Below are 24,527 nucleotides of genomic sequence, written 5' to 3'. Positions count from 1 at the left end.
GAGAAGAATTAAGATTTGTTCTATATGTACCAAACTACCATTGTTAATTTTTTGCGTTGGAACACATTGAAATTGAGAAACCAATAGGGTCTCCATCTGAAAGCGTTGTTTCGGTTGAATAGCTTGACTAGAACTTTCTCCTACTTCCTGTACCCTTACTTACTCTTTGGCACTGGGATTCCTCCATATAATTTGTTTGCAAATGCTGTCAAATTCTATAAGGGACATGTTAAAGAATCAAATAATAGAAATATTATCTTGAAAACGGTGTATTTAATTCTTTAAAAATTTTAAAAAATGTTATTTTCAAGACACTATTCCTATATTTAGTTTTGTAACATGTACCTTAGCAAACTTATTAGGGAGACCCTATTTTGTTTTGTATGTATTAGGATGATGAATTCTTATACTCAACATCTTCATTGTATGTCTGAAATTATTGAAGAATTGAAATTGTGATGTTGTAAATATTTCAAATATTGGGTAAATAGTAATTTCCATGCTTAAATGTCTAACGGGTAACAATAATTATTTATTAGGCTAAATTGCACTTTTAATCCCTTAACTATTTAAGTAGTATCGCTTTGGTCCCTTAATTAAAATTTAATTTATTTTGATCCCTTAACTTCTCTATGTAACACATTTTGGTCATTTCCGTTGATTTTAATTCAAAAACGTTAGGTTTTCTACATTTGCTTATGGAATATTTCTGGGATTCTTGTTATTGAAGATCGATACAGATGATATGAAGATGAAAAAGAGGAGAAGAAGATGAAGAAAATCTATCGTTTTTGAATTAAAACTAACGGAAATGACCAAAATATGTAATGGAGAGAAGTTAAAGACCAAAATAAATCGAATTTTAATTAAGGGATAAAAGCGATACTACATAAATAGTTAAAGAACCAGAGATGTAATTTAGCCTATTATGCCAGTTAAGAGTTTAACGGGTTCACTATTGAAGGTGCAAAACAAATTTGTACACATACATTAAAGATTCTCATGACAAAAAAGAAAAAGACAATAAACGCATTTCCAAAAATGGGCAGTTGAAAATGGCGCTAACCACCATGTTGAACGGCGGCGGCAACACGATACACAATCCCAGCGTAGCATTCACGACGCCACAAAACTACGCATCAAGATTATCTCATCTCCTTACCGTAAACGCATTCAAACCCCTTTGGTGTCCCACTCTCACAATCCAACCCACTCCATCTACCTTTTCCCCTTATCTCTCTCCTCACTCTCTAGACCCCTTCTCCGCCATTGCTTTCACCTCCCGCACCGCAATCCAATCCTTCCACCAAGCCATATCATCTCTCTCTCATCCTCCACTCTCCGTCGACGGCCCCACTTTCACCGTGGCTGCTCTCGGCAAAGACTCTGAGCTTCTCCATAAAGAATTTCTCTCTAGAATCTGTGCTGGTTCTGACCGGGTTAAGGTTCTGGTGCCACCGGTGGCTACTCCGAGTAGCTTAGCGTCAGAGCTTGGGGATGGCGGTGGAAGGAGGGTAATGTGTCCGGTCCCGCTTGTTGTTGGACTGGAGGAGCCACCTGTAGTTCCTAGTTTTCTGCAGGAGCTTCGTGATGGCGGGTGGGTCCCGGTTAGAGTGGAGGCGTATGAGACACGGTGGAGTGGGCCGCGGTGTGCCGAGGGGATTGTGAAAGCGGTTGAGGAGGAAGGATTGGATGCTGTAGTTTTTACCAGTAGTGCTGAAGTGGAGGGGCTGCTTAAGAGCTTGGATGGATTTGGGATGGGCTTTGGTGACTTGAGGAGGAAGTGTCCCGGGTTGGTTGTGGCGGCTCATGGGCCTGTCACGGCTGCTGGGGCGGAGAGACTGGGGGTAGAGGTTGATGTGGTGAGTTCTAAGTTTCATAGTTTTGATGGAATTATTGATGTTCTTAATGTTAAATTGGCAACAAGGTTTAGAATTTAGAAAATGTAATCATCTATGCATAATCTTTGCCTCTTAATTCAAATGAAAGCCGTTTCTTGTGTGATATATTTTCATGACATCTAATTGTACTTCATTTACTATTAACTCTTTTTATTTGATACGGTTTTAAAACTTGCTCTTGAAATGATTAAATATCTATGTAAGGCAGACACGCTTTAGATTGAAGATGTGTTTGATGTCTGATATATATTGGTCATTCTTTAGAGAGCGGTGCTATATAGCACGATCCTCTTTCCCCATGAAATTGCACGACTGCCATAAAATCTACTCGTACAATTTGCTCTATTAGGCTTTGAATACTAGTTTATCCTTTTAAAAATACAACTATAAACTAAATACCAAAACAAAAAAAGTAAGCATAGTCAAAATAATGTTGCTATAATCACACTGTCACAGTTGGTACCGCTACAGTCCAAATCAGTGTTTTTTCCAATGGAATAAAGATTAAAGTGTAAACCATCAAAGAGTGTAGGCTAAAATATAGTTTTAATCCTTGCAAATATGCCTCATTTTGATTTTAGTCCCTGTAAAAAAAAAAAATTAGTTCCTGGAGGGACTATTTTCAAAAACAAAAAATTTTATAAGGACCTTTTTTAAAAACAAAATATTTTGCAGGGACCAAAAACTACAAAATTGGTTCAGTTATAATGTGCCACATATGCAAATAATCACAAAAGTGGGGTTAGGGACTATTTTCAAAAACAAAAAATTTTGCAGGGACCAAAAACATTTTATTTTTACAGGGACTAAAACCAAAACGAGACATATTAGCAGGGACTAAAATCATATTTTAGCCTATATTATATGATTGATTTGTAGCAATGGAATTCATATGTTGTAGTACACAACACCACTAGAAGATATATGCTTGTGATTTCTGATCAAATAAAAGATAAAATTCTTGTCGTGCAACATGCACGAAAAATCATGTCGTGCTTTGTATCATTATCCTTCTTTAAAATTCAATTATAATTATCAACAAACACTAACGGCTGTGATTCCTGTCAATGAGTAAAACAATGTGGAAAATGAGGCTCCCTTTTTTGAGTTTTTCCTTGTTCATCCATGAAAAAGAACTCAGCTAGTTTTGATGAAATACACAAGAAGGATAAATGATTGTTGGGAGATTTTTACAGCTTCCTACATTCAAAGGCACTTCAACTAAAATATTGAGTTTCTCAGTTGTATCTTAAGTTTGGATGTCAAGGGATGATGAATTTTGCTTGATAGAGAAGAATAAAGATTTGTTCACTTCACTCTTGTAATGTTCATGATATTCTTCCTGAGTATTTATTGGTATAGCTAGAAAGCTTAAGGCCCAACTATAGCTGTTGAAGAAGCTTCTAAGATGTTATACAAAGACACTGCATCGTGGTCTTTTTGCAGGCTTTGCTTTCTATCATGTCGTACTTGGATTGTGGCCCTAAGAAATTCCTCATGAATAATATCTAGCTGTTGGCCAATATTTTTAAAGGGCATTATTAAATACAGTCAAGTAGGTTAACCTTATAATTAAAAAGTTGGGCTTATTAGAAATACTTGAAGGTACGTGTCTCGGTTCGATGGACGGAACTTTCGAAGAAGTAGTTTCTTTTTGGATAAGGTCGAAACAACAGATATTTTTTAAAGACACATTCGAAATTCAAATCGAATGGATAAGTTCTGTTAGTTACTGCAGTTATAGTTTTTAATTTAAATTTAGGCAATTATCTCTATTTGTATAAATAGTGGTTTCCTCCAAAGGAAAAGGGGTCACGATTCAATCATACAAAAAGCTTACACTCAAATTATTCGCATGGAAGAGAGAAACGAGTCACAAGTTACAATGTATGAACATGTGTACCAATCTATATTCGATCAATGCAATTTAAGTTCATTTTCTTAAATGTCTTTACACCTTTCTTGTTTCTTTTGAGCAATTCATTTACTTTTATTTATACCAGTCTTCGATTGGATTCAACTGGGTTAAATTCGATTGCTTTTTCTTACTTCGTTTTACCAAGTTCTCCAAGAACAATATTAAAATTTCCAGAAGATAATAGACACAATATGTCCTTAAGATTTACCGATTGATCTTGCAAGTAAACATTTTTAAACCAGCGATTGTTTAACTAATTTCGGTGTAAACAAATTGGCACGCCCGATGGGACCTTTTGTGCTCTTATTTACAATCTTCTTGCTGAAATTATATTATTAAATTTATTGGTTTGTGTTGTGCATGCGTTTGAGGAATAAGAAACAACTTCCTGAAATGATGCGTCCTCCTCCCACTCCGAACACAGCGACATCGAATGCTGCTACTGCGTTAGGAGTAGCAACCAATCCACCAGTACCGCTAGGGGTTACACAATCGAGTCAAACTAGCACTACGGCCCCAGTAATAGAGCCTGTATTAACCCAGAAGGAAATACTACGGCCGCACAAACTTCACAGGCCACTCTATCGAATACTATGGCCGCCTCAACTTCTAGGGCCATTCCCACGACTTCAATGGCCACGCAAACTTCGTAGGCCATGGGGAGTGCGTCGTCTCAAGGATTTTTTAATCTTGGAACAGGTCGACAGGTCGAAGGGCACCATATGGTATGCCGACTTCTCTAATGCAGAACCTTCAGACGAGTCCATCTGTATCCTCTGAAAGTTTGAATGCACCAATGCCTCAATTATTTACCCCGGGGGTAAGTATCCCATTCGGGACGTCCCAACAACTGTTCATTCCATTTGGATCGCCTCAACAATCGTTGACTAATGCCTCTTTGAGCGTTTTAAGGCAACAAATGGAGGAAACCAATCATGAAATGGTTAATTTGGTTACTCAACAATTGGGCACAATAATTAACCCCCTAATTCGAGATACTAATAACAGTTATCAAGCACTGTCCCTTCAGATTGAGTGAATAGACGATTTCTTGGGCGCTCCCCCAGTGCGAATTACGCCAGTGCCTCAAAATGCTAACGTGAGGCACAGAGAAGATCCTGTCGAAAGACAGGTTAATCAAGTGCCTGAAAATCAAGCACATGAAGTGCAACCAGAAATACCAGAGGAACTTGTGAGGGTTCCCATAATAGTAAGCAGGCACCAAAACGCAGACCAAGTTGTTATGCAAGCCCGTCGAAACAATTACGAGGGCCAAAATAATATAGCCAATGTGGTCGAGGCCTTGTTGGCCCAAAATGGTTTCAATATGGGACTACACAAGCCCAATTTTGTGTCAGCATTATCTGAGTTTGTGTCAGAGACTGAGTTGCCAAGAAATACTAAAATCCCCAAATTCACTAAATTCGCTGGGGAAACTAATGAATCAACAGTTGAACACATCGTTCGATATCTTACGGAGGCCGGGGATATAGCAAACAACGAGAATTTGAAAATGAAATATTTTCCAAGCTCTCTAACAAAAAATGCTTTTGCTTGGTTTACAACATTACCCCCCCCCCCCCCCCCCCCCCCCCCACATTCCATTTTTAGTTGGAATCAATTGAAAAAGGCCTTCCATGAACAATTTTACATGGGCTAATCTAAGATTAGTTTGAAAAAAATGGCTAGCGTTCGACGTATCTAATGGCTCAATGCAAAAGAATTTAAAATTGGCCTCAAAATTCAAAACTGGACACCAGCAATGAGCGTATAAGCTCCTAACAATCCTTTTCAAATGATTTCAGATCAACTTTTTTCACCAACATTCCAAACTTGTGTTTTTTCAATAGAAAAGGGAAGAAAATGTGGGAATGACGTGTGAGCTGATAGTCTTTATTTAAACGCAGAAAAATTTATCGAAATGACAGTTAATTGTTGTTGGACCGACAATAATTAACTACCGTTAAAATTGAGGAGCAGTTAACTCTCGTTAGGGTTACAAACATACTTTTTAGATGTGAATAAACAAAAATCAAAGTGAAAAGGGTAAAATTCTTTCAAGTTTATTTGATAAGTGGAAGGATCGTCGGCATTCTCGCATATGCTAAATTACTGTATTTTATGGCTTATACTAGAAAAATGTTTTCCTAATTCATGTCATTTCCTAGACAGAGGCACCCATTTTTGTGGATTAAAATGAATTCTACGTGTCACCATGGACTAGAACTTGCTCGACCTTTAACATTTGTACATGGTATAAATGAAAACCTCACCACGGTTTATTCCGCTTTATAATCTGATTTTGTAGAAATATCAAATAGTATTATACAAGGAGGGAACACATTTTTTTTTTTAAGGAATCTCTACCTTAAACTTTACAAGCTTTATTGCGCGGTGAGCATTATTGTTTTTTTTTGTAAGAGCATAATTGTTATTATTTGAGTTTCATTTTTGATAGAATAATTTTGGATGATGTAATTTTGATTTTGAACATGCAATAAATAGTTACAATAATTTTTTAATGTATCTAAACATTAAAATAGTTTCTGAATATGCAATTAGTTAATCAAAACATTCATTGACATTAAAATAATTTGTTAATATTATCATACTAGTCCTTGAATATACTTACTTATTACTATATCAGTCCTTATTGATATTTGTTTATTGTCATTTTAGTTTTCATATGAAAAAAATTATTGTAAATATTAAGAAATTATTTTAGCCTCAATAACGAAGTGCACATTCAAAAACTATTTTAATATTTAAATATATTAAAAAATTATTGTAACTATTTGTTGGATGTTGAAAACCAAAATTACAATCATCCAAAATTATTCTATAAAAAATGAAACTCAAATAATAACAATTATGCTCTTTCAAAAATTCTACTTTCGCACTTAGTTCGGCGACAGGAAACACCGACTTTACATACAAATAGGATTATGATGAAGCGACATGTTTGAGTCTAGAAACACGTTCATTCTTTTCCTAAGTTCCAAACAATTACATACTAAAAGATAATAAACATCAAAGACCAAAAAAAAAAAAGGATGAATGATTTGGTTCCTTTGTTTTTGGTTTAGTTTTCAATTTGGGTAGGTAACGACCATGCTAAGGACAACAACAACATCAATATCAATAGCTTCAGAACAATATTCTACCGGGTGGATAAAGATTCCTCCTTCATGTGTGCCACCACATCGGAATCACTCTAATTCCAGCATAACCTTTAGTACCTATTATCACCATTATAAGTCCCTAGGTTCATACCACTGATATGTTTTCATCTTCATATTGATATAATGTTTGTGACATATCATATATATATATATATATATATATATATATATATATATATATATATATATATATATATATATATATGGTCTATGAAGCACGGACGCTCCATGGATTAGCCGTAGTATCCAACACCGACACTTGTAATTACACTGAATTATGTAATTTTTTCAATTTATTAGCTGTGTCGGTGTGTCCATGTCCGTGTCGTGTCCATATCTGTATCCGTGCTTCATAGTATATGGTTGTCAACTTTTGACATGTGTTTGTTACAGTGGTGAAGTGTTCCAACATGACGGTGACACCTAAGATTTCGGTTAACGATGGGAATTTGATGGTTCATGGGAAGACAATACTGAGTGGAGTTCCAGATAACATTGTGGTAACTCAAGGAAGTGGAAAGGGCATTGTGACTGGTGCTTTTCTTGGTGCAACTGCTTCAAACATCAAAAGTCTCCATGTCTTTCCCATCGGTGTTTTACAGTAAGTTCGTTTACCATTTACAATTTAATTGCTAGTATTCCTATTCTTATTGTGTGAAATGCTAGAGTAGACTTTGTTGTTGTGTGCAAGTGTCAGTTATATGTCCCAGATCGGATAGAACAGTAAAGGTTGAATATCTTATAAGTAAGAGGACCCATAAACCCATAAGAGTGTGGCGTCTATATTGCTTGTGTGGTTGTTCTAGCCTCAATGTGGACGGTCCCCTGCGCTCCCCCAGTGACCCAACAGACTTGATGGTTTATGGTATGTTAGGAATTTGAGTTTCAATTCTAGAAAATGGAAATCCAGTTGCGCTAAAAAATTTAATGGAAAATTCTTTTGTTTATGTTAACCTATCCAACTTGAGATAACTTCAATGTATACCAAATGGTTCATTTGATCAAGTTTGCTTATTTTGGGTATAAAAAACTTGTTTTGTGCAATTTTGTTGGACTGTTGTGTTGGCTTGACAGAACACAAGCATCCATCTGGTATACTAAATTTCAGTTCAATTTATGAACAGGGATCTCCGATTCTTGTGTTGTTTCCGGTTCAAGTTATGGTGGATGACTCATAGAGTGGGAACTTGTGGGAGGGATATCCCTTTGGAGACCCAATTCATGCTTATAGAGATCAAAGAAAGTAAAAATTCTCCAGTCATTTACACTGTCTTACTTCCTCTACTGGAAGGTCAATTCCGTGCGGTCCTACAAGGCAATGACAAAAATGAGATAGAAATTTGCCTTGAAAGTGGTGAGTAATGCTCTTTAGCCATGAAAACTGATTAGGTGTTGGACTATATAAGTATGCTCAAAATTTGAAGGGATAATGAGATGAAGCTATGATTAATGGAAATACTATTTGTATGGAGAAACATCTCAACGACTACCAATTTGTTAAATCAAACAAATGGTGTTTATAGCGTTGGAGATATTGACTATGGAGGGGTTCCAATGGACTGAAACGATTTTTTGTTTTCGGTGTGTGGTTTGGTTTTGCAGGAGATCCGACTGTTGAGACCAATCAAGGCCGTCACATAGTCTACATGCATGCTGGGACCGACCCATTTGAAGTCATCAACCAAGCTGTTAAGTGAGGCGTCTTTCTCTTTTTGTCTATGTGATCTTTCATCTATGTGGTTGGTTGTCAATACTTTTTGAAATGTACAACTAGAAAAATTTGAATTATCCGTAGAAGTTAGGGACAGGAAAAAAATTTGGTTTCTGATTTTAGAGTCTCTGATGCTCAGTGACAGAATTGATGAGGCAAATTTCATATTTTCTGTCTCTACTTTTCTATAGTGAATTCAACTTCAATTTTTGAGTCTCTAAAACTCAGGAAGAAACTACAGATGAATTTTATGATTTTACATTTTTTACTATCAGTTTTAGTTCTCATCTTTTTCTAGTATTATATACGTTAGCTAGAATTTTTCTCTCACTTGGTTACTGACAAATGTAGCGTTACTGACTCCATTTTTGCTTGTCATTAAGGGCTGTTGAAAAACATATGCAAACTTTCCTTCATCGTGAGAAAAAAAGAGTAAGAAACTCCACCTAGCAATATCGTAAATAGATCCATTTATTCATTATGTAATGAATCTTTTTATCGGTTGGTTTATACAGTTGCCGTCTTTTCTTGACTGGTTTGGCTGGTGCACGTGGGATGCTTTCTATACTGATGTCACAGCTGAGGGTATTGAGGATGGCTTGAAAAGGTGATTAATTAGTGAAGGAAATTTGAGATTCTTGATGATATTTAGACATTGGCTAATTACTGAAGTTTTGTGTTTCTATGTTTTTCTACTTCAGCTTATCAGAGGGAGGCGCATCTCCACGGTTCCTCATCATAGATGATGGCTGGCAACAGATTGAGAGTAAACCAAAAGACACTGACTGTTCTGTACAAGAAGGAGCACAGTAAGTTTTCTCAGTCATATATTTATCATGGTTATCAAATTGAGATTTAAATTGTGAATCGGAAGCCATGCTTTCCGAATCGTGACTTGAATCTTATTATGCATTGTAAGATATGTTTATCAATACAAAAATAACATTTTGAAGTAAAAAACAAGTGAGATAGAAAAATTATAAACTAATATATCATCAACTAACCTCAAAACAATTCAAGGTTCGAGTCATAATTTGACAAAAAAGTGGCCGACTACACTAAGTTTAAGCTGTTATTTATTAGAATGAATTTGACTTTATCATAGTATATTGGAACTCAAGATGAGATTCATGTACAAAATAGAGACATTCTAGAAATTTATATCAATTGGATGGATTTATTTTTTATTTGAATCAAGATATATATGACACGCATGTATCGAAGAAACTGAATGATATTTAGCATACGTTTTTCATGCTCATTTCATAAACACGATCTTAGTTCAGTTTAAATGTGTAACTGATCCATTAGATAATCTGTTGGCTGCAGGTTTGCTACTAGGTTGACTGGTATTAAAGAGAACACTAAATTTCAAAAAGATGGAGAGAGCAATGGTCTGAGGCATGTTGTGGACCAAACAAAGCAACGTCACAATGTGAAGTATGGTCTACGATCCTGAAATCCTATAAATCTCGAAATGATTCATATCTTTTGTTTGGAACATATATAATTTTATGTGACAAAAGAATTATCAAATGCATTATTGTATAATATATGTACTGAACTCTGATTTTCTGATGGGCAGATATGTTTATGTTTGGCATGCTCTAGCTGGTTACTGGGGTGGAGTGAAGCCGGCAGCAATTGGAATGGAACATTATGATACTTCCTTGGCATACCCGATCCATTCTCCGGGGGTCCTAGGAAACCAACCAGACGTTGTCATGGACAGCTTGGCTGTCCATGGCTTAGGTCTGGTTCATCCGAAGAAGGTTTTTGATTTCTACAACGAGCTCCATGCTTACTTAGCTTCGTGTGGAGTAGATGGAGTGAAGGTCGATGTGCAAAATATCATCGAGACTCTAGGTTCAGGACATGGTGGAAGAGTCTCAATCACACGTAGCTATCATCAAGCACTTGAGACCTCTATTGCTCGAAATTTTCGCGACAATGGATGTATTGCCTGCATGTGTCACAATACTGATGGCCTTTATAGTGCCAAGCAGACTGCTGTTGTGAGAGCCTCTGATGACTTTTACCCACATGATCCTGCTTCTCACACTATTCATGTTTCGTCAGTTGCATATAACTCAATTTTCCTTGGAGAATTCATGCAACCTGACTGGGACATGTTTCATGTAAGTAGAATTGAGAATAATACCTTGTCTGTGAATCTGCATTTTCATATTTGACTAATTTGACAATTAGATATTTTCAGAAATATATTTTGTGGTCGGTTTAGATTTTCTTTTGAAAGTTCCATTTTTATAGTGTAACAAAACAATCAAATTTCATGCATTTATTTTTTATTTTGAACACAAGTTAATGTGGTTTTAAATGAATGTCGTGTGACTGAGTTCTTGTACATGATATCAAAAATTTTGTTGTCTCTGCAACTACAGCATGACTGATATTGAGGTCATTCACATTTTATCTTAATTCTCTATAGTATAAATAATCACAATAGAACTATTACCAGGAACGCAATTTGAGACATTCCATGTCAGTAAAAATACGAATATGTAACTTGATGCACTAGTTGTGTTTTAACGAGATTAGTAGTGATATTCTTGTTAACAGAAGAATATTTGTAATTTCAGAGTTTACATCCAGCAGCCGAGTATCATGCTGCAGCTCGTGCAATCAGTGGAGGTCCTATTTATGTCAGGTATAGCGACATTCAACAGTTCTTTTTCTACAGTTTGTCATACATAATAGTACGAATTATTAATATCATGATGATGTGGTTTTTCTTGTTTTTATAGTGATAAACCAGGAATGCACAATTTCGATCTTCTAAAGAAATTGGTTCTTCCTGATGGCTCGGTTCTCCGTGCTCAGTTACCAGCCCGGCCCACTCTTGACTCTCTATTTGTTGATCCAGCAAGAGATGGAACTAGGTTCGTTAAATCTTATGTTTTTCTATCAGACCATGCTTCTGAGTATTTCTTAGTTGTCCATGAGATGTTAATTATTTAGTAAAAGTTTGACCGTATGATCTAAGAGACGGAGTTCAACTCCTCTCGAAAAAACTTGTATAGTTAAAGGGTCCGTTTGGTTCAACGAAGGGGAGGGGAGGGGAGGGGTTTTAATGGAGGGGAGGGAAAGGGAGGGAAGGGAAGGGGAGATATTTCAATTAAATATATGTTTGGTTCAAATGATGGGAGGGAAGGGGAGGAGAGGGATTTTAATCAAATATATGTTTGGTTCACAAGGGGGGGGGGGGGGGGGGGATTTTAAAACTAAATTACTTTTTTATCCCTCTAATATTAAAATAGTATCACGATTTTTAAATTATTCACTTCATAAAAAATTAAACATGAAAACTTAGTAACTGTAAACGCATAAATAATCATACACAAAACTTCTGACAAGATATTGGGTATTCATAAATATTAGAGCACTGATTTATAAAATATACTTATAAAATAATCTACGAAAATATAAAAATATTTATAAAAAAATTATTGTTAGAACTGATTTATAAAATATATTTATAAAAAATCCCGCACAAAATTTGTTGATAATGTTTTAATATATAATACAATTAAAAAATATTAAATAAAAAAATGAGAACAGCGTTAGTAAGAAAAAAAAATTATCCTAAAAAAAAATTAGAAGAAAAGAATATGTGGTTCTACTTAAAAAAAAAAAAAGGATGATATAGGCATGTTAAGAAAAAAGGGTAATAAGCAATATATTGAAACACTTAAATTTTTAATAAGGATGATTTTGTCATTTAAAAATGAATATGAGGATAATTATGTCAATATAATTAAAATTGCATTAAATCATTTATCTTTCCCTCCCCTCCCCTCCAAAAAACTCCAATTTGAGGGGGAGCAATAAATGAACTTATAAGGGATTTTGCTCCCCTTCCTCTCCCTCCCCTCCCCTTCTAAAAATTGAACCAAACACAACAAATTCAAAATATTCCCTCCCCTCCCCATCAAAACCCCGAACCAAACGGACCCAAAATGAATTTTACTAATTTATAATGAATGGCTCACTTCGCAGCTTGCTTAAGATATGGAATTTGAACAAATGTTGTGGAGTAGTTGGTGTATTTAACTGCCAAGGTGCTGGGTGGTGCAAGATAGAGAAGAAAAACCGTATTCATTGTGAAACCCCTGGGACACTTAGTGGCTCTATTTGTACCTCTGATGTTGACCTCATTGCTCAAGTTGCTGGTGCTGATTGGAACGGGGATGCTATTGTCTATGCTTACAGATCAGGTAATTCTTTTTGTTTCTTTGGTTCTACAGATCTGGTAATTTAATTCGGCATAAAATTTCAGACTTTCAATAGCGATGTTACTGTATCGGTTATTGAAGTTCATCATGTCTTTATTAAATGACTCTGTTCAATTTTATTAAAACTGACCAGCATCCACATTTTAGGTGACATAATTCGGCTACCAAAAGGTGCTTCATTGCCAGTGACTCTTAAAGTTTTAGAGTATGAGCTTCTTCATTTCTATCCACTCAAGGTAAGGCTTAAGATAGTTTTAATCAAGGTAACGGTTGTAATTGTGATACATAAAATAGAAGAAAAATAAGATTAAATATGGTTAATGCGACCTATATTTGTAGTTGCGTTGTGGTTTCAAAGACATCAAAATTTATGATGTTACAACCTAACACTTCATTATTGATTTTTGGTTTGATATGTATATATGATATGCTGAGTGAATTAATGCTTTGCAGGAAATCGCGCAAGGTATTTCATTTGCACCAATAGGGCTATTGGACATGTTCAACACCGGAGGAGCTGTAGAACATTTTGAAATCCATAAAGGAGCGACAGCATCTGCCAGCCTGAGAGTTAGGGGAAGTGGAAGATTTGGGGTTTACTCCTCTCAGAAGCCAGTGAAGTGTGTGGTGGGCGACAATGAAACTGACTTCAACTACGAGTCGGAGACTGGGTTGTTAACTTTCTACATGCCAGTTTCAGTTGAGGACATGTACAAATGGCCAATAGAGATACAATTTTGAGTTGTTGAATACCATTCTTGGAAGTTACATTATGTGAATTGTTGGGATATAAGTGTTTTTTGTTGTCATAAGTTGACATCTAAAGATAGGGAGGGAACCTTATGAAGGTTTAAGAAGTAAGTTCTTTTACCAAGGGATGTAAATGATGCTTGTTTCTTTTGAACAATAAAATCATCTTTTGCAGGTTGGTTTTAAGTTTTTTATTTTGGGTAAGGTATTAGCGTCCAATCTAAGGTAGAGAAACTCTCACATGAGCACAACAGGATTATGTGCTCGAGATGACAAACTCTCACATCAAAATGAATTTCCTGCCCGCATCAGAAGCATTCTTTCACGAGTGATTCATTTACATTGAACCTATTTGAGTGACTAGTGATTCTTTTATTTATATATAATTAATAATCCTAATTTATGAGTGATTCTTTATCAAAAAAAGTCTAGTTATATACTCTACTTGATAGAAGAAAACAAACCGTAATCTAACCAATGTGTCAGATTGTTTAAGACGAGTTGCAAACAGCTTTGTCTGGAAATTCCACATCCACTTCAAACATTGTTCTACCGCCGTCGCCAAAATATGTTCAGCCGGAGGGAACCTATACCATCCTCTGAATGCTCTACAACCAAGTCTTCCACACCCCTCCACCAGAGAATGCCCTTCTATTTGATGAATACCCTCACCGGAAAAAGCCTAGGCTTTGGTGTTATTGATTTCCCATTTGGGTGGACTTTCTAAGTCTTATGCACTCTGCTCTTTCTTTTTGGCACCATTGCTTTTGTTATTTACTAGATTATACCGCACATCGCTACTGTCTTCAATCTCGTGTAGCAATGAAAAGTACAAAAGAAATGTTCTTTTCATTCAAAGACACGACATTGAAGACAGACGTGATGCGTCGTAAAATCTGGTAAAGAAGAAAAGGAGTGGTGCCAAGAAGAAAGGGCAGAGCGCATAATACCCGGAGTTCCAAATGGGAAAACAATAACACCAAAGCCTAGGCTTTTTCCGGCGAGTGTATTCATCAAATAAAAGGGCATTCTCTGGTGGATGGGTCAGAAGACTTGGTTGTAGGGCACTCGGAGGATGGTATAGGTTTATGCCAACTGAACAGGTTTTGGCGACGGTGGTGGAACAGTGTTAGAATTCGATGCGGAATTCCCAGAGTGCAGTCCTACTCATTGTAGTTTGCAGGTGTTCATTGTTCGATCTCTTTATCTTATGTTGCTACTCTCCTAGAGTGCATTCCTGCTCATTGTAGTTCTCAGGTGAATGATGTTTTCGTGGCTGCCATTGTGCATATGGTTCATACTATCTGGACGGCCAGAAATAATTTGCAGTTCAGCTCTGATATTATTTCTCTTCATGCGACAAAGTCTAAAATTGTTTCTTCTATAGCTCTCAATGGCCGAATTTCCAAAGGTAACTGTTTAACTGCTGATGTTGCTTTGTTGGATAGTTTCATGATAGCTCATGTGTACCAGAGGTTTAAGGATAATATTACAATTTTTGAAAACCGCCTACTTTAATTGGACCAAGGTGAATAACGACGGGTCTGTGCTTGATTTACATGCTTCTTGTTGAGGTATTTTTCGTGATCATCGAGGCACGTTCTTGGGTTGTTTTGTTAGCAACCTACGTGTGATGTCTGTTTTCAAAACTGAATTGACATGTTTCATTTTAGCATTCGAGTTTGCTTCTAAGTTTTCCTGGAGTTTGCTTCTCAATTTGGATTGAGAGTGATTCTTCGAGTGTTGTTTAAGCTTTCAGGAATCCGCCATTATTCTGTTTCGCCTGCGGGATCGTTAGCATAATTGTCTTCGGTTGGGTATTACATCAATTTGTTCCCATATTTACCGTGAAGGAAATTGTTGTGCAGACTGCAGACAAGATAGCCACTCATGGTGATAGCATCTCTTGGGTTGTTTGGTTTGATTCATTGCCTCAAATGTTGTTACATTATTTTTTTTTTTTTCGTGATAGCAACGGTTTTCCTAACTACCGATTTCCTTAGATGTTTTTATTCTTTCAGTTATTTCCTTTTTGAGGGTCTTGGCTTAGTCCCCCCTCTTATATATCTTCTTTTTCTTTTTTTAATAATATTGAGTAGACGGTAGAGGATGGAGTCTCAGTCAGTGCCGACCTAGTTGGGATGTTTATGTTTCTCCCTAATGTCTAACCTATCTCTTGGTTTATCGAAAACAAAAAAAAAAAAACTTACATATTTCAGGCACACATGATAAAGCTTCTTCCTTTCAGATAAAAGGGTGCGGCCGGCACCTCTAAAAGAGAAGTCAGAATAGTAGCAAGAATGTTGGTCCATGTATAAAAAACATGCAAGGAAAATCATGTACATGTTGATGATGATAGTTCGGATGAAGATATACAAAAGCTGGAGTGCATCACGTACAATGGAAATCGAAAAACTCCAATCAAGTCTAAGATGTCTATATCATGTCATATGGGAGATGCATTTGCAGCATGGCCCAAACATCTTTGACAAAAGTTGAGAGGAATAGAGATAAACTGAACCAGAATCAAGTAAGAATAAACTGAACCAGAATCTACATAATCCTTGAGTATAAATAAGAACAAGTTCAATAATCATATATCATAAGTTCATTTTCATCAAATAAAAAATCCAGGCCATTTAATCATGACTATATAATTTAGTAAACTTCAGGTGGTACTAAATTATATATCTATCTATTTGTCTGTCTGTCTTGATCTTTATTAGACCTTCTACTTCTATATTTGTTCCTCGCTTTTTCCTCGAGTGAGCTTTTACTTTGTTATGCGGAAACTATCCTTAACTTCTCTTGTATCTGATGTCACAAACTGCAATGAAGGTTGAAGTAATTCTAAGTGCACAAAATCACAAACTTAAATATAATATGGTAAATTACAAAACAAGGAATGATAATTTTATGAGTTTGGAATATAAGTGTTTAAATACTAACCTCTAGGTTTAAATCATTCCTAGTAGCATGTGCTCTTAGATAACCAAACTCGGAAATCCTTTTAAGGCTCCAGCTCTCAGCCTGAAAATGCAACAGAACATACATATTTCATTGCTCGGTAAGAAAATCTATAAAGGATTTTGACGTCATTGCAATGACATGGTAATCGTGATTGCGTTGCATCATCTATATGTTGCCACAATATTAAAGTTCGCAGCTCGAACTGCCACTACAAACGCAAATTAGAACCATGAGTATAGAAAAGAATGTGATCAAGGTAAAAATAGTTACATTGATTGAGAATTTCTCTAAGGTGAAACCAGCCATGCCAATGATAGCATGCACAGGAGCACTATAATTTCTGTTATCATAAGTGTCTATTCCTTTTTGATCTTTTATAGGCATGGCTTTGCATTTCTTCTGATAAACGGAACAAGTTCTCTCATAGTTATGAACATGGCCGAAAAGAACCAAGTCAACCTGTTTCATGTTTCAATACACAAGTTAGCTACTTATACAAGGAACTGTAAGTAACTAAGTTCAACGAGCTTGATGTTCTTGCCTTATTCTCAAACAACAACGGCTCCACAGCTTCAACAAACTTCTGATCTGCAGATGGAAATAGAATTCCTTGCGTGGAACTGTACATTGGTCTATGTCTGTATATACAAATGTTAGGTTTAATATGTGAAGTTGAGAACAATATTTTTAAAACCAAGTAACAAGGTTACTCTATGTATCTACTACGAATGGTACAAGTTTCCATTAGATTGTATCAATAGGTAATTTAATTCTGTCGGGAGCCTTGCGTTCGTTGTATTGAGAGGGGTAAATACTACTTGAACTTAATCTCATTAGTTATTTTCAAGGTCCAGTTGTGGTTTTATCCCAGTTCGAGTGGTTTAATTCAGTTGAACCATGATTCAGAACTCTCGTCAGTTTGTTGTTCAAATCGGTTTTTAAAACTTTATATAAATCACTTACCCCATGAAGATAAGCCAAGGAGTATGTTGTCTATTAACTGATGCCATGTCCTTTTTCATCCATTCATACTACAAGAGAAAAATTACATTATCTCAATTATTTATTTAAACTAGAAATATATGAAATGAAAAATTACTATGATTTCTTTTATATTACCTGCTCAGAATTTTGTGACCAGTCATGCTCAGTAGATATTACTGTGAAATGAACAGTTCCTTGTTCAATAGAGTACCAAGGCTTATCCTTCGCTGAGGTTGGCATCGGAAAGTATGTTTCATAAGGTACTCCACATTCACCACCAGAATCAAAAAGCCGATAAACTGAACCAGAATCTACATAATCTCTGAGTATAAATAAGAACAAGTTCAGTAATGATATGTTATATAAAGATATATCTTGTTAACCATACTAAATTGTTATTTTGTAAATTTAAAAGACTGAATTGACCGATCCTTACAATTTAAAAGATCAAAATGGTGATTTATTCCGAGTTGTCAAAATTTAAAGAATACCTTTGTCTTGGAGTAATGTAGAAAACAATTTATAGTTATGAATTTTTGGAACTTTTTTGTAAAATCATCGGACAGAATTATCATTCATGTGGATTCAATACCTCTCATGGTTCCCAATTGCTGTCATGTAAGAAACTCTTGAAGCTACAGGACTAATAAGGTGCATGAAGAAATCCCATTCTGCTAGAAAGCCAGTTGCGTAGCTTATGTCTCCAATGTGAAACACCGAGTTTACATTGTTGGAGTTCACATCATCACTTATAGCTTTGATAACTGATAAAGCTCCTGGCTGTTGGAAAAATAAGATCAATATATTATATGGTCAATGAAATCCATCACATGCGTTCATATTGAAGTGTCCGTGTTGGTGTAGTACACTGACATTACACCAGCACATGCAATTACATTCAATTATTTCCATTTTTTATAATATTTTACGTTAGTCTATGTGTTGGTGTCGTGCCGGTGTATTTGTTTGTGTCAATGCTCCATAGTTTACCATTAGTCCAATCCTAATGTCTTATCTAAACATGCATTATATGCTACATGCTATTTCATTTGACATCGTAATTTACCTGAATGTAGTGTTCTTCTGAAGCATCAAGAGGTGTCTTTCCCATATCGCCAAATGAAATGAATCTGAGCTCATCTGATCCTCCAGCAGGTGGAGTTGAAAATTTGATTTGTTCACTCCAATCAACCGAGTTACTAGACCATCATCAGAACAAAATCAAATTATTTCATGCGCACAATCGCATTTTCTTGCAATACTTTGTGCTTAAATGCAAATATTTGGAATTTAATTGTACAACTAATATTTCTTTAAATAGTCTAGCCATGTTTCTAAATTGAAGTCTGCAACCGCAACTGTGGTTGCAATATTAAGGTTTGAGAAGTTTTCGCTACAACATTTCTATTACAATTACAGCCGCATCAACTGCATTTTTCTGCAATATTAAGGCTCACCATATAAGTGCAACCGCAAGCGCAACCACAATTTGTTTCATACCATTTTAACTTTGACAGAGATTCATCACAAAATAATCTTCCTATATGTCATGAAAGCATCTATCATGGAAGCTTCATACCTTCCATATCTGTAGGAATAGGTACTTGATGGCTCGAGTCCTTTCATAATTGCTGAGTGGATGAATCCTGGGTCATGCCATCCAAAATCTTTAGCAGGACTAGGCAGCACCACTGAACCTGTCAATTCAAGATGGAAACAAATAATTATAGATATAGCTACTATTTTGTCTACATTTCGTATCGATTAACCATGTAGAATGTCTTATTTCACTAAGTTGATTAAGCAAACTACTATATATAGAAACATATATGAAACTGATACATCTGAACTTGGAAAAAAAGTGAAGCTATTACTCACTGCACATATCATCTTGTGAAAAAGTAGTGACTTCTGAAGTAACTGTTTTACCATCTCCATATTGGACTTGCTGAGGTTCCTTGTCTCCACTAACCCATGTCAATCTCATCTGCAATGCCAATCATATCACCAATTATTTATAAGTTGGTTTCGGCGGCATAAAAATAAAGCAGCCACGGACTTTTATTTAAAACCATGTATTTGATCGAATATGAGAAAAGATAAAATTTGGCACATTGTAGTAGTATGCTATGAAGCACGCATACGGACATGAACACCGAACACGACACGAACACCGACACGCCGGCACAGCTAATAATTTTAAAAAATAACATAATTCAGTGTATCCGACACCGAGACACGCCTAATCCGAGGAGTGTCCGTGCTTCATAGGTAGTATATATGTTACTTACTGATGTAGCAGTTGAATCTATGCTTGAGAGATGTCCATAAAGTGGCTTGTTAGGATTAGCAAAACCCAAAGGAGTGGACCTTCCAATAAGGCAAGGGGTGAGAAAGCCACCAGTAAAGAACACAAACTCTATGTCACTTCTTATGTTGATAACATGAAACTTTATTGAACCACTGCAAGTTGTCACAATGCATTTTCCATTAAGCTCTTTCTTGCATTCTTTCTTTTTGCAACTTAGGTAATCTGGATCGTTTTTCAAGTACTGTGCCTACATTATACATAGCATTATTATTGACAACTATAATATAAAATTTTATCTTTTTAAATTACATTTACAATATGTCAAATATAATATAAAATTTTATCTTTTTCAACGGCATCACCAATATAACATTATTATAAAATTTTTTGTTTAAGGTTATAATTGAAATAATAAATCATGAACCCAAAATATCCTATTTTCTTTCTACATTGTTATAGATAATGTAGTGAGGTTGTTATTATTTTAATGGGATTTAAATATTTTTTAATTAATAATTTAAGTAATATTATAAAAATGATAAAATAGTAAATTAAAAATATGTTAGATAAAGGATAAAATTAAAAAGAGGAAAAGTCAGCCCAAATCCATATACTTTCTTTATATATCCAAATTACAGTGTATAACATTTGGGTTGTGTTATACCACTCAATAAAAAAATTTAGTCATAAATTTGTATGTATCATATAAATTAATTCATTTTTTTTTTTACAAATATCCTAAATCATTGAGATGTACAAAGACAGGCTTGAACCCGACCCTTTTTCTTAAATCCTTTTTCTTTTCAGTCTCATAAGTCCTGTTCAACTGGCAAAAATATCGAAATTGTTAAGCCGGACGTTATCACCGTGGTTCTGACTCCGACACCTCCACTTTGTGTGTGTGAGTTTACCATAGCTTTATCATTTAGTGAATTTACCCAAAACAAAAATATTCCTTCTTTTTAAACTACATGTCGTAGTCTTTTCTTTTAAAGTACAATTTTGATCGTTTATATTTTTGAGTATCTATAGTAAAAAATTATAAAAATTTAATATTTTAAAATATTTATTGAGATAGATCGAACAACATATTACATGCTAACATATGTATTTCTATATAAGTTAAAAATATAATCATTATGTGATTAGTTCACATCCTAAAACTAACATATTTTAGAATGGAGAAAGTTTAAACAATCAATCTCATAATTTTTTTTTTTGAGGGACTCATAATTATTTCTTGTTTATGGTTGCTCACACCCCTTAGGCCTCCTTTAAATTTGGAAACCTCTGTATTAATTTCAAACAAACAAAGTCCATCTGCACATTGTGGTTGAGCCTGAAAGTTTTGCTTATCATAAAAGCATTTCAAGGTCTTACAATTTTTGGTAAAGAGTAATTTTAAGTTTATATAAAAAAAGGGTAATTTTATTAATATTTATTAAAAATAGTAAGGGGACTTTTACCCAAAAAAAAAAAATAGTAAGGGGACTCTTACACTTTTTTCAACCCATCATCAATTACCACATGTTCCACAACCGTACAAGAAAAGATTATATAATTTGTGTCATTATCTATTTTCTATATTCAGCATTAAAAAAATAAAAAATGCTATACTCAAACATCATTCATAACACTTACACACTTCTTTGGTATTTTATCTATTTTCATTCAAACATCATTTATAACACTTACACACTTCTTTGGTATTTTATCTATTTTCATGTGTAAACACAAAATGGGGTATATATAGCACTTATCTTATTAGGGATATGGATTTCAAAGCCAAAAATTAATGTAAAAAATGTGCTCTCAACTAGTTTTCAAAGTTACGTTCACGCAATATTTTTTCCATATTGAGATCGAAACTATGTTTTGGCATTCCTATAAGTGTGGGGAATAAAGGTATATTCCCATTTGTTTTCATCTGCAGAATTTATGTAAATTTAATAGTTATTTTGAGGCTTAAAGCAAACTTTGAGATGGGTCTTTTTAAATGTAATAATAATGTATTTTAATAATTATTGATGTATTAATTTTTCCCTATAAAATTGATATTTTAATTTTAAAATTATTTCAAACCTAAAGTAAATGTAAACCACTCAAAGAACTTTTAGAGTGTGTTTGTTTTGGAAAACATAGGTACTTGAAAGAACATTACAACATATGCCAAAACCTTATATGACAAAACATCATTCTATTGAAGAGGGATAATAATTTAGGGTTACACGCACAAAGTCAATCAAGTCGTAACTTTTGTTGTGACTAAGCCCTAATCGGGTCGTAATTCCCGATTATTTCCAAGGATTGCAAGACATTATAGGCTTGACTCGTAAAAAAAGGCTTGATATTACGCAAACATGTCTTATGTGCAAGACATTATAGGCTTGACTCGTAAAAGAACCGTATAGCATTCATCTCAAAAAGAAAAAGAAAGAATAAATGAAAAATATTTAATTTTAATTCGAATTGTGTGCATGGACACACATACCTTGACAGGGTAATGGCAAAGCAGAGGAAGTATGGCAGCAGTATCACCAGTTTGTTGATAATAGAATAAATTATTAAGGCAAGTTTCAACACTGCATGCATGCAATTAAAAAAAAAACAAATTAATGCCAATTTCATAGTTCAAATATATCATTTAGTAACAATGAACATTAGCAATGGTTTTAATTAACTTTACATAATCATATCACATATATTTTTAAACTCAATTTCTTACTTGGAATTTGAAGGTGAGATCATAGCAACCCAATCACCATAACTTGGTGTGAAAACTCCAGTGACCGTCACCGTGACAAACTCCTCATCTGACAAGTTTGAATTTGAATGGATATCGAGTTTAAGATAAGGACTTAAAATAGAACAATCGTTCAAAATTCGTCTATTTATCAATCTAAAGTCAGATAATGCAGTAAAGTTTTCGTGCAATGCCTTAGTGTGTTTAACCATAAGGTCCACATGTGAGGAAGGGAATGTTGTAGACATTGAAGGGCAAAGAAAGGAAAAAAGTAAAATGGATACACGTAGGAGGATTTGGCATTTGAGTTTGAGAACCCAATTTGAGGATTCCATGAATGAAGAAGTTAAGGGAAAAGGAAGACTAAAAATTGAAAGTGAGGCCAAACTTTTTCCCTTTCTTAATAGTAATGATAATAACACTTAGGATTTGGCAAAGGGTGAGATGTGCTTTTATAAGGGAAGAAACATGCAGTTGTCAAATACTCCGTCCCAAATTGTATGACGTTTTGGGCATTTCACACATATTAAGAAATGCAATTAATATTGTGTGAAAAAGAGATATTATGAGTTGTTTTACAAAATTATCCTTAATAAATAATATGGAAAAGATAAATGAAAGAATTGAAAGAAAATAGAGTAATAAATAGTTAAGGTTATAATAGGAAAAATAACATTAATGTTGCATTGGTATTATAAAGCGACATATAATTTGGGACAAATATTTTTCCCTAAAGCGACGTATAATTTGGGACGGAGGGAGTGTGTGGTAACTGATGATGGGTTCAAAAATTATAATCCTCCCAGATAAAAATATTGGAAACATAAATTTTCGAGATTTAAAATGTCAAATGTATTTGTTCAAAATTTAACAACAAACACAATTGACTTTTTTTATTGATTTAGTTCATTTTTAAAGAATTTATTCAATTTTATTTTATTTTTTGAAAATTTGATATCCAATTTAAGGATTGATTAATATGAGGGGACATAATTTTTATGGTTTAAAAAAAAAATTAATAACATAAATTTAATAAGGAGTACCACTATATTAAGTTGACAAAAGCCATTTAAATAGCATTAGGTATATTTTGCTTCAGAAAATACATAATATAGTTCATGGGTTCCAAAGAAAAATACTATATTGCTCAGACTATAGTAACTTTAGGTTCATAGTTTATACGAGTATATCGCCACTAGCTTTCCCCTTAGTAATTCCCTCTTAATTGAAGGATATAACATAAATCAACATTAATTTAAGATGATCGTAATATAAGTATTTGAGGTTATCTTATCATAATCATCCATTAAAGCTTAGAGAAATGATTAATTCAAATATAGGTCTGACATTGAAAACGGTCAGGAATATTAACTAAGATGATGGCGGCAGAACTATGCAGCAGAGCACGTAAAATAATACATAATTCAAGTTCAAGTATAAATTGAATAAAACTATCACTGTAACAACCTGTTTTTTTTTTTTTTGTCAAGTAGCCTAACGGCTGAATAAATTCACCTTAAAGATTAAATAGTGGGGTATCTGGGGTTCGAACCAAATGTGCTAAGTTCATGGGCGATTTTAAACAACTGATAAGCCTTGCACTAACATAATTTATGATTGTCTTTAATATAAAATCACAGTAAACATTTTTTTCTCTTAAAAATGTTTTACAAAATGACAATCTGATTAAAATATTATATTTTATAAAACAATTTCAGGCAAAGAGTTTTCTAATCATACACTTCATAAAACAGAAAATAGTGTATGAGTGTTCATATATTTTTCATGGCAATAACATTTACAG

The 24,527-nt window shown here is 34.4% G+C and overlaps 3 protein-coding genes across 4 annotated transcripts; 2 read left to right on the top strand and 1 right to left on the bottom strand.

Moving 5' to 3' along the window:
- The first annotated feature begins 1,055 nt into the window (after positions 1-1,055).
- LOC25483407 (uncharacterized) lies at positions 1,056-1,940 on the top strand. The gene has a single exon (XM_013612092.2). It carries the CDS (start codon positions 1,056-1,058, stop codon positions 1,938-1,940), a length of 885 nt encoding a protein of 294 aa, XP_013467546.1.
- Positions 1,941-6,135: 4,195 nt separating this feature from the next.
- Positions 6,136-13,901, top strand: LOC25483406 (probable galactinol--sucrose galactosyltransferase 2). Of its 2 annotated transcripts, none has more exons than XM_039835299.1 (14): positions 6,136-6,213; positions 7,395-7,602; positions 8,126-8,355; positions 8,604-8,694; positions 9,096-9,144; positions 9,228-9,319; positions 9,414-9,521; positions 10,042-10,152; positions 10,298-10,850; positions 11,313-11,380; positions 11,478-11,612; positions 12,730-12,947; positions 13,113-13,201; positions 13,419-13,901. In XM_039835299.1, exons 2-14 carry the CDS (start codon positions 7,412-7,414, stop codon positions 13,704-13,706), a joined length of 2,223 nt encoding a protein of 740 aa, XP_039691233.1. In that variant the 5' UTR covers positions 6,136-6,213; positions 7,395-7,411; the 3' UTR covers positions 13,707-13,901. The 2 variants fall into 2 exon arrangements, with proteins under 2 accessions (XP_039691233.1, XP_013467545.2); XM_013612091.3 differs by lacking the exon at positions 6,136-6,213 and adding an exon at positions 6,709-7,084.
- A 2,297-nt stretch (positions 13,902-16,198) lies between these two features.
- On the bottom strand, positions 16,199-22,971 carry LOC25483404 (probable inactive purple acid phosphatase 27). Its single transcript, XM_013612089.3, has 13 exons — positions 22,706-22,971; positions 22,472-22,562; positions 19,961-20,227; positions 19,548-19,656; positions 19,249-19,366; positions 18,736-18,868; positions 18,262-18,449; positions 17,805-17,991; positions 17,649-17,716; positions 17,227-17,323; positions 16,956-17,144; positions 16,665-16,745; positions 16,199-16,542 (listed from the first exon to the last, which is right to left on the bottom strand). The coding sequence occupies exons 1-13, from the start codon at positions 22,969-22,971 to the stop codon at positions 16,489-16,491; spliced, it is 1,848 nt and encodes a 615-aa protein (XP_013467543.1). The 3' UTR covers positions 16,199-16,488.
- Between the last annotated feature and the right edge of the window lie 1,556 nt (positions 22,972-24,527).

The sequence above is a fragment of the Medicago truncatula genome, chromosome 1 (genome assembly GCF_003473485.1).
Source record: "Medicago truncatula cultivar Jemalong A17 chromosome 1, MtrunA17r5.0-ANR, whole genome shotgun sequence".
Lineage (NCBI taxonomy): Eukaryota > Viridiplantae > Streptophyta > Magnoliopsida > Fabales > Fabaceae > Medicago > Medicago truncatula.
Note: the sequence above shows the minus strand (reverse complement) of the source record. Positions and strands in the feature narration are given on the sequence as shown.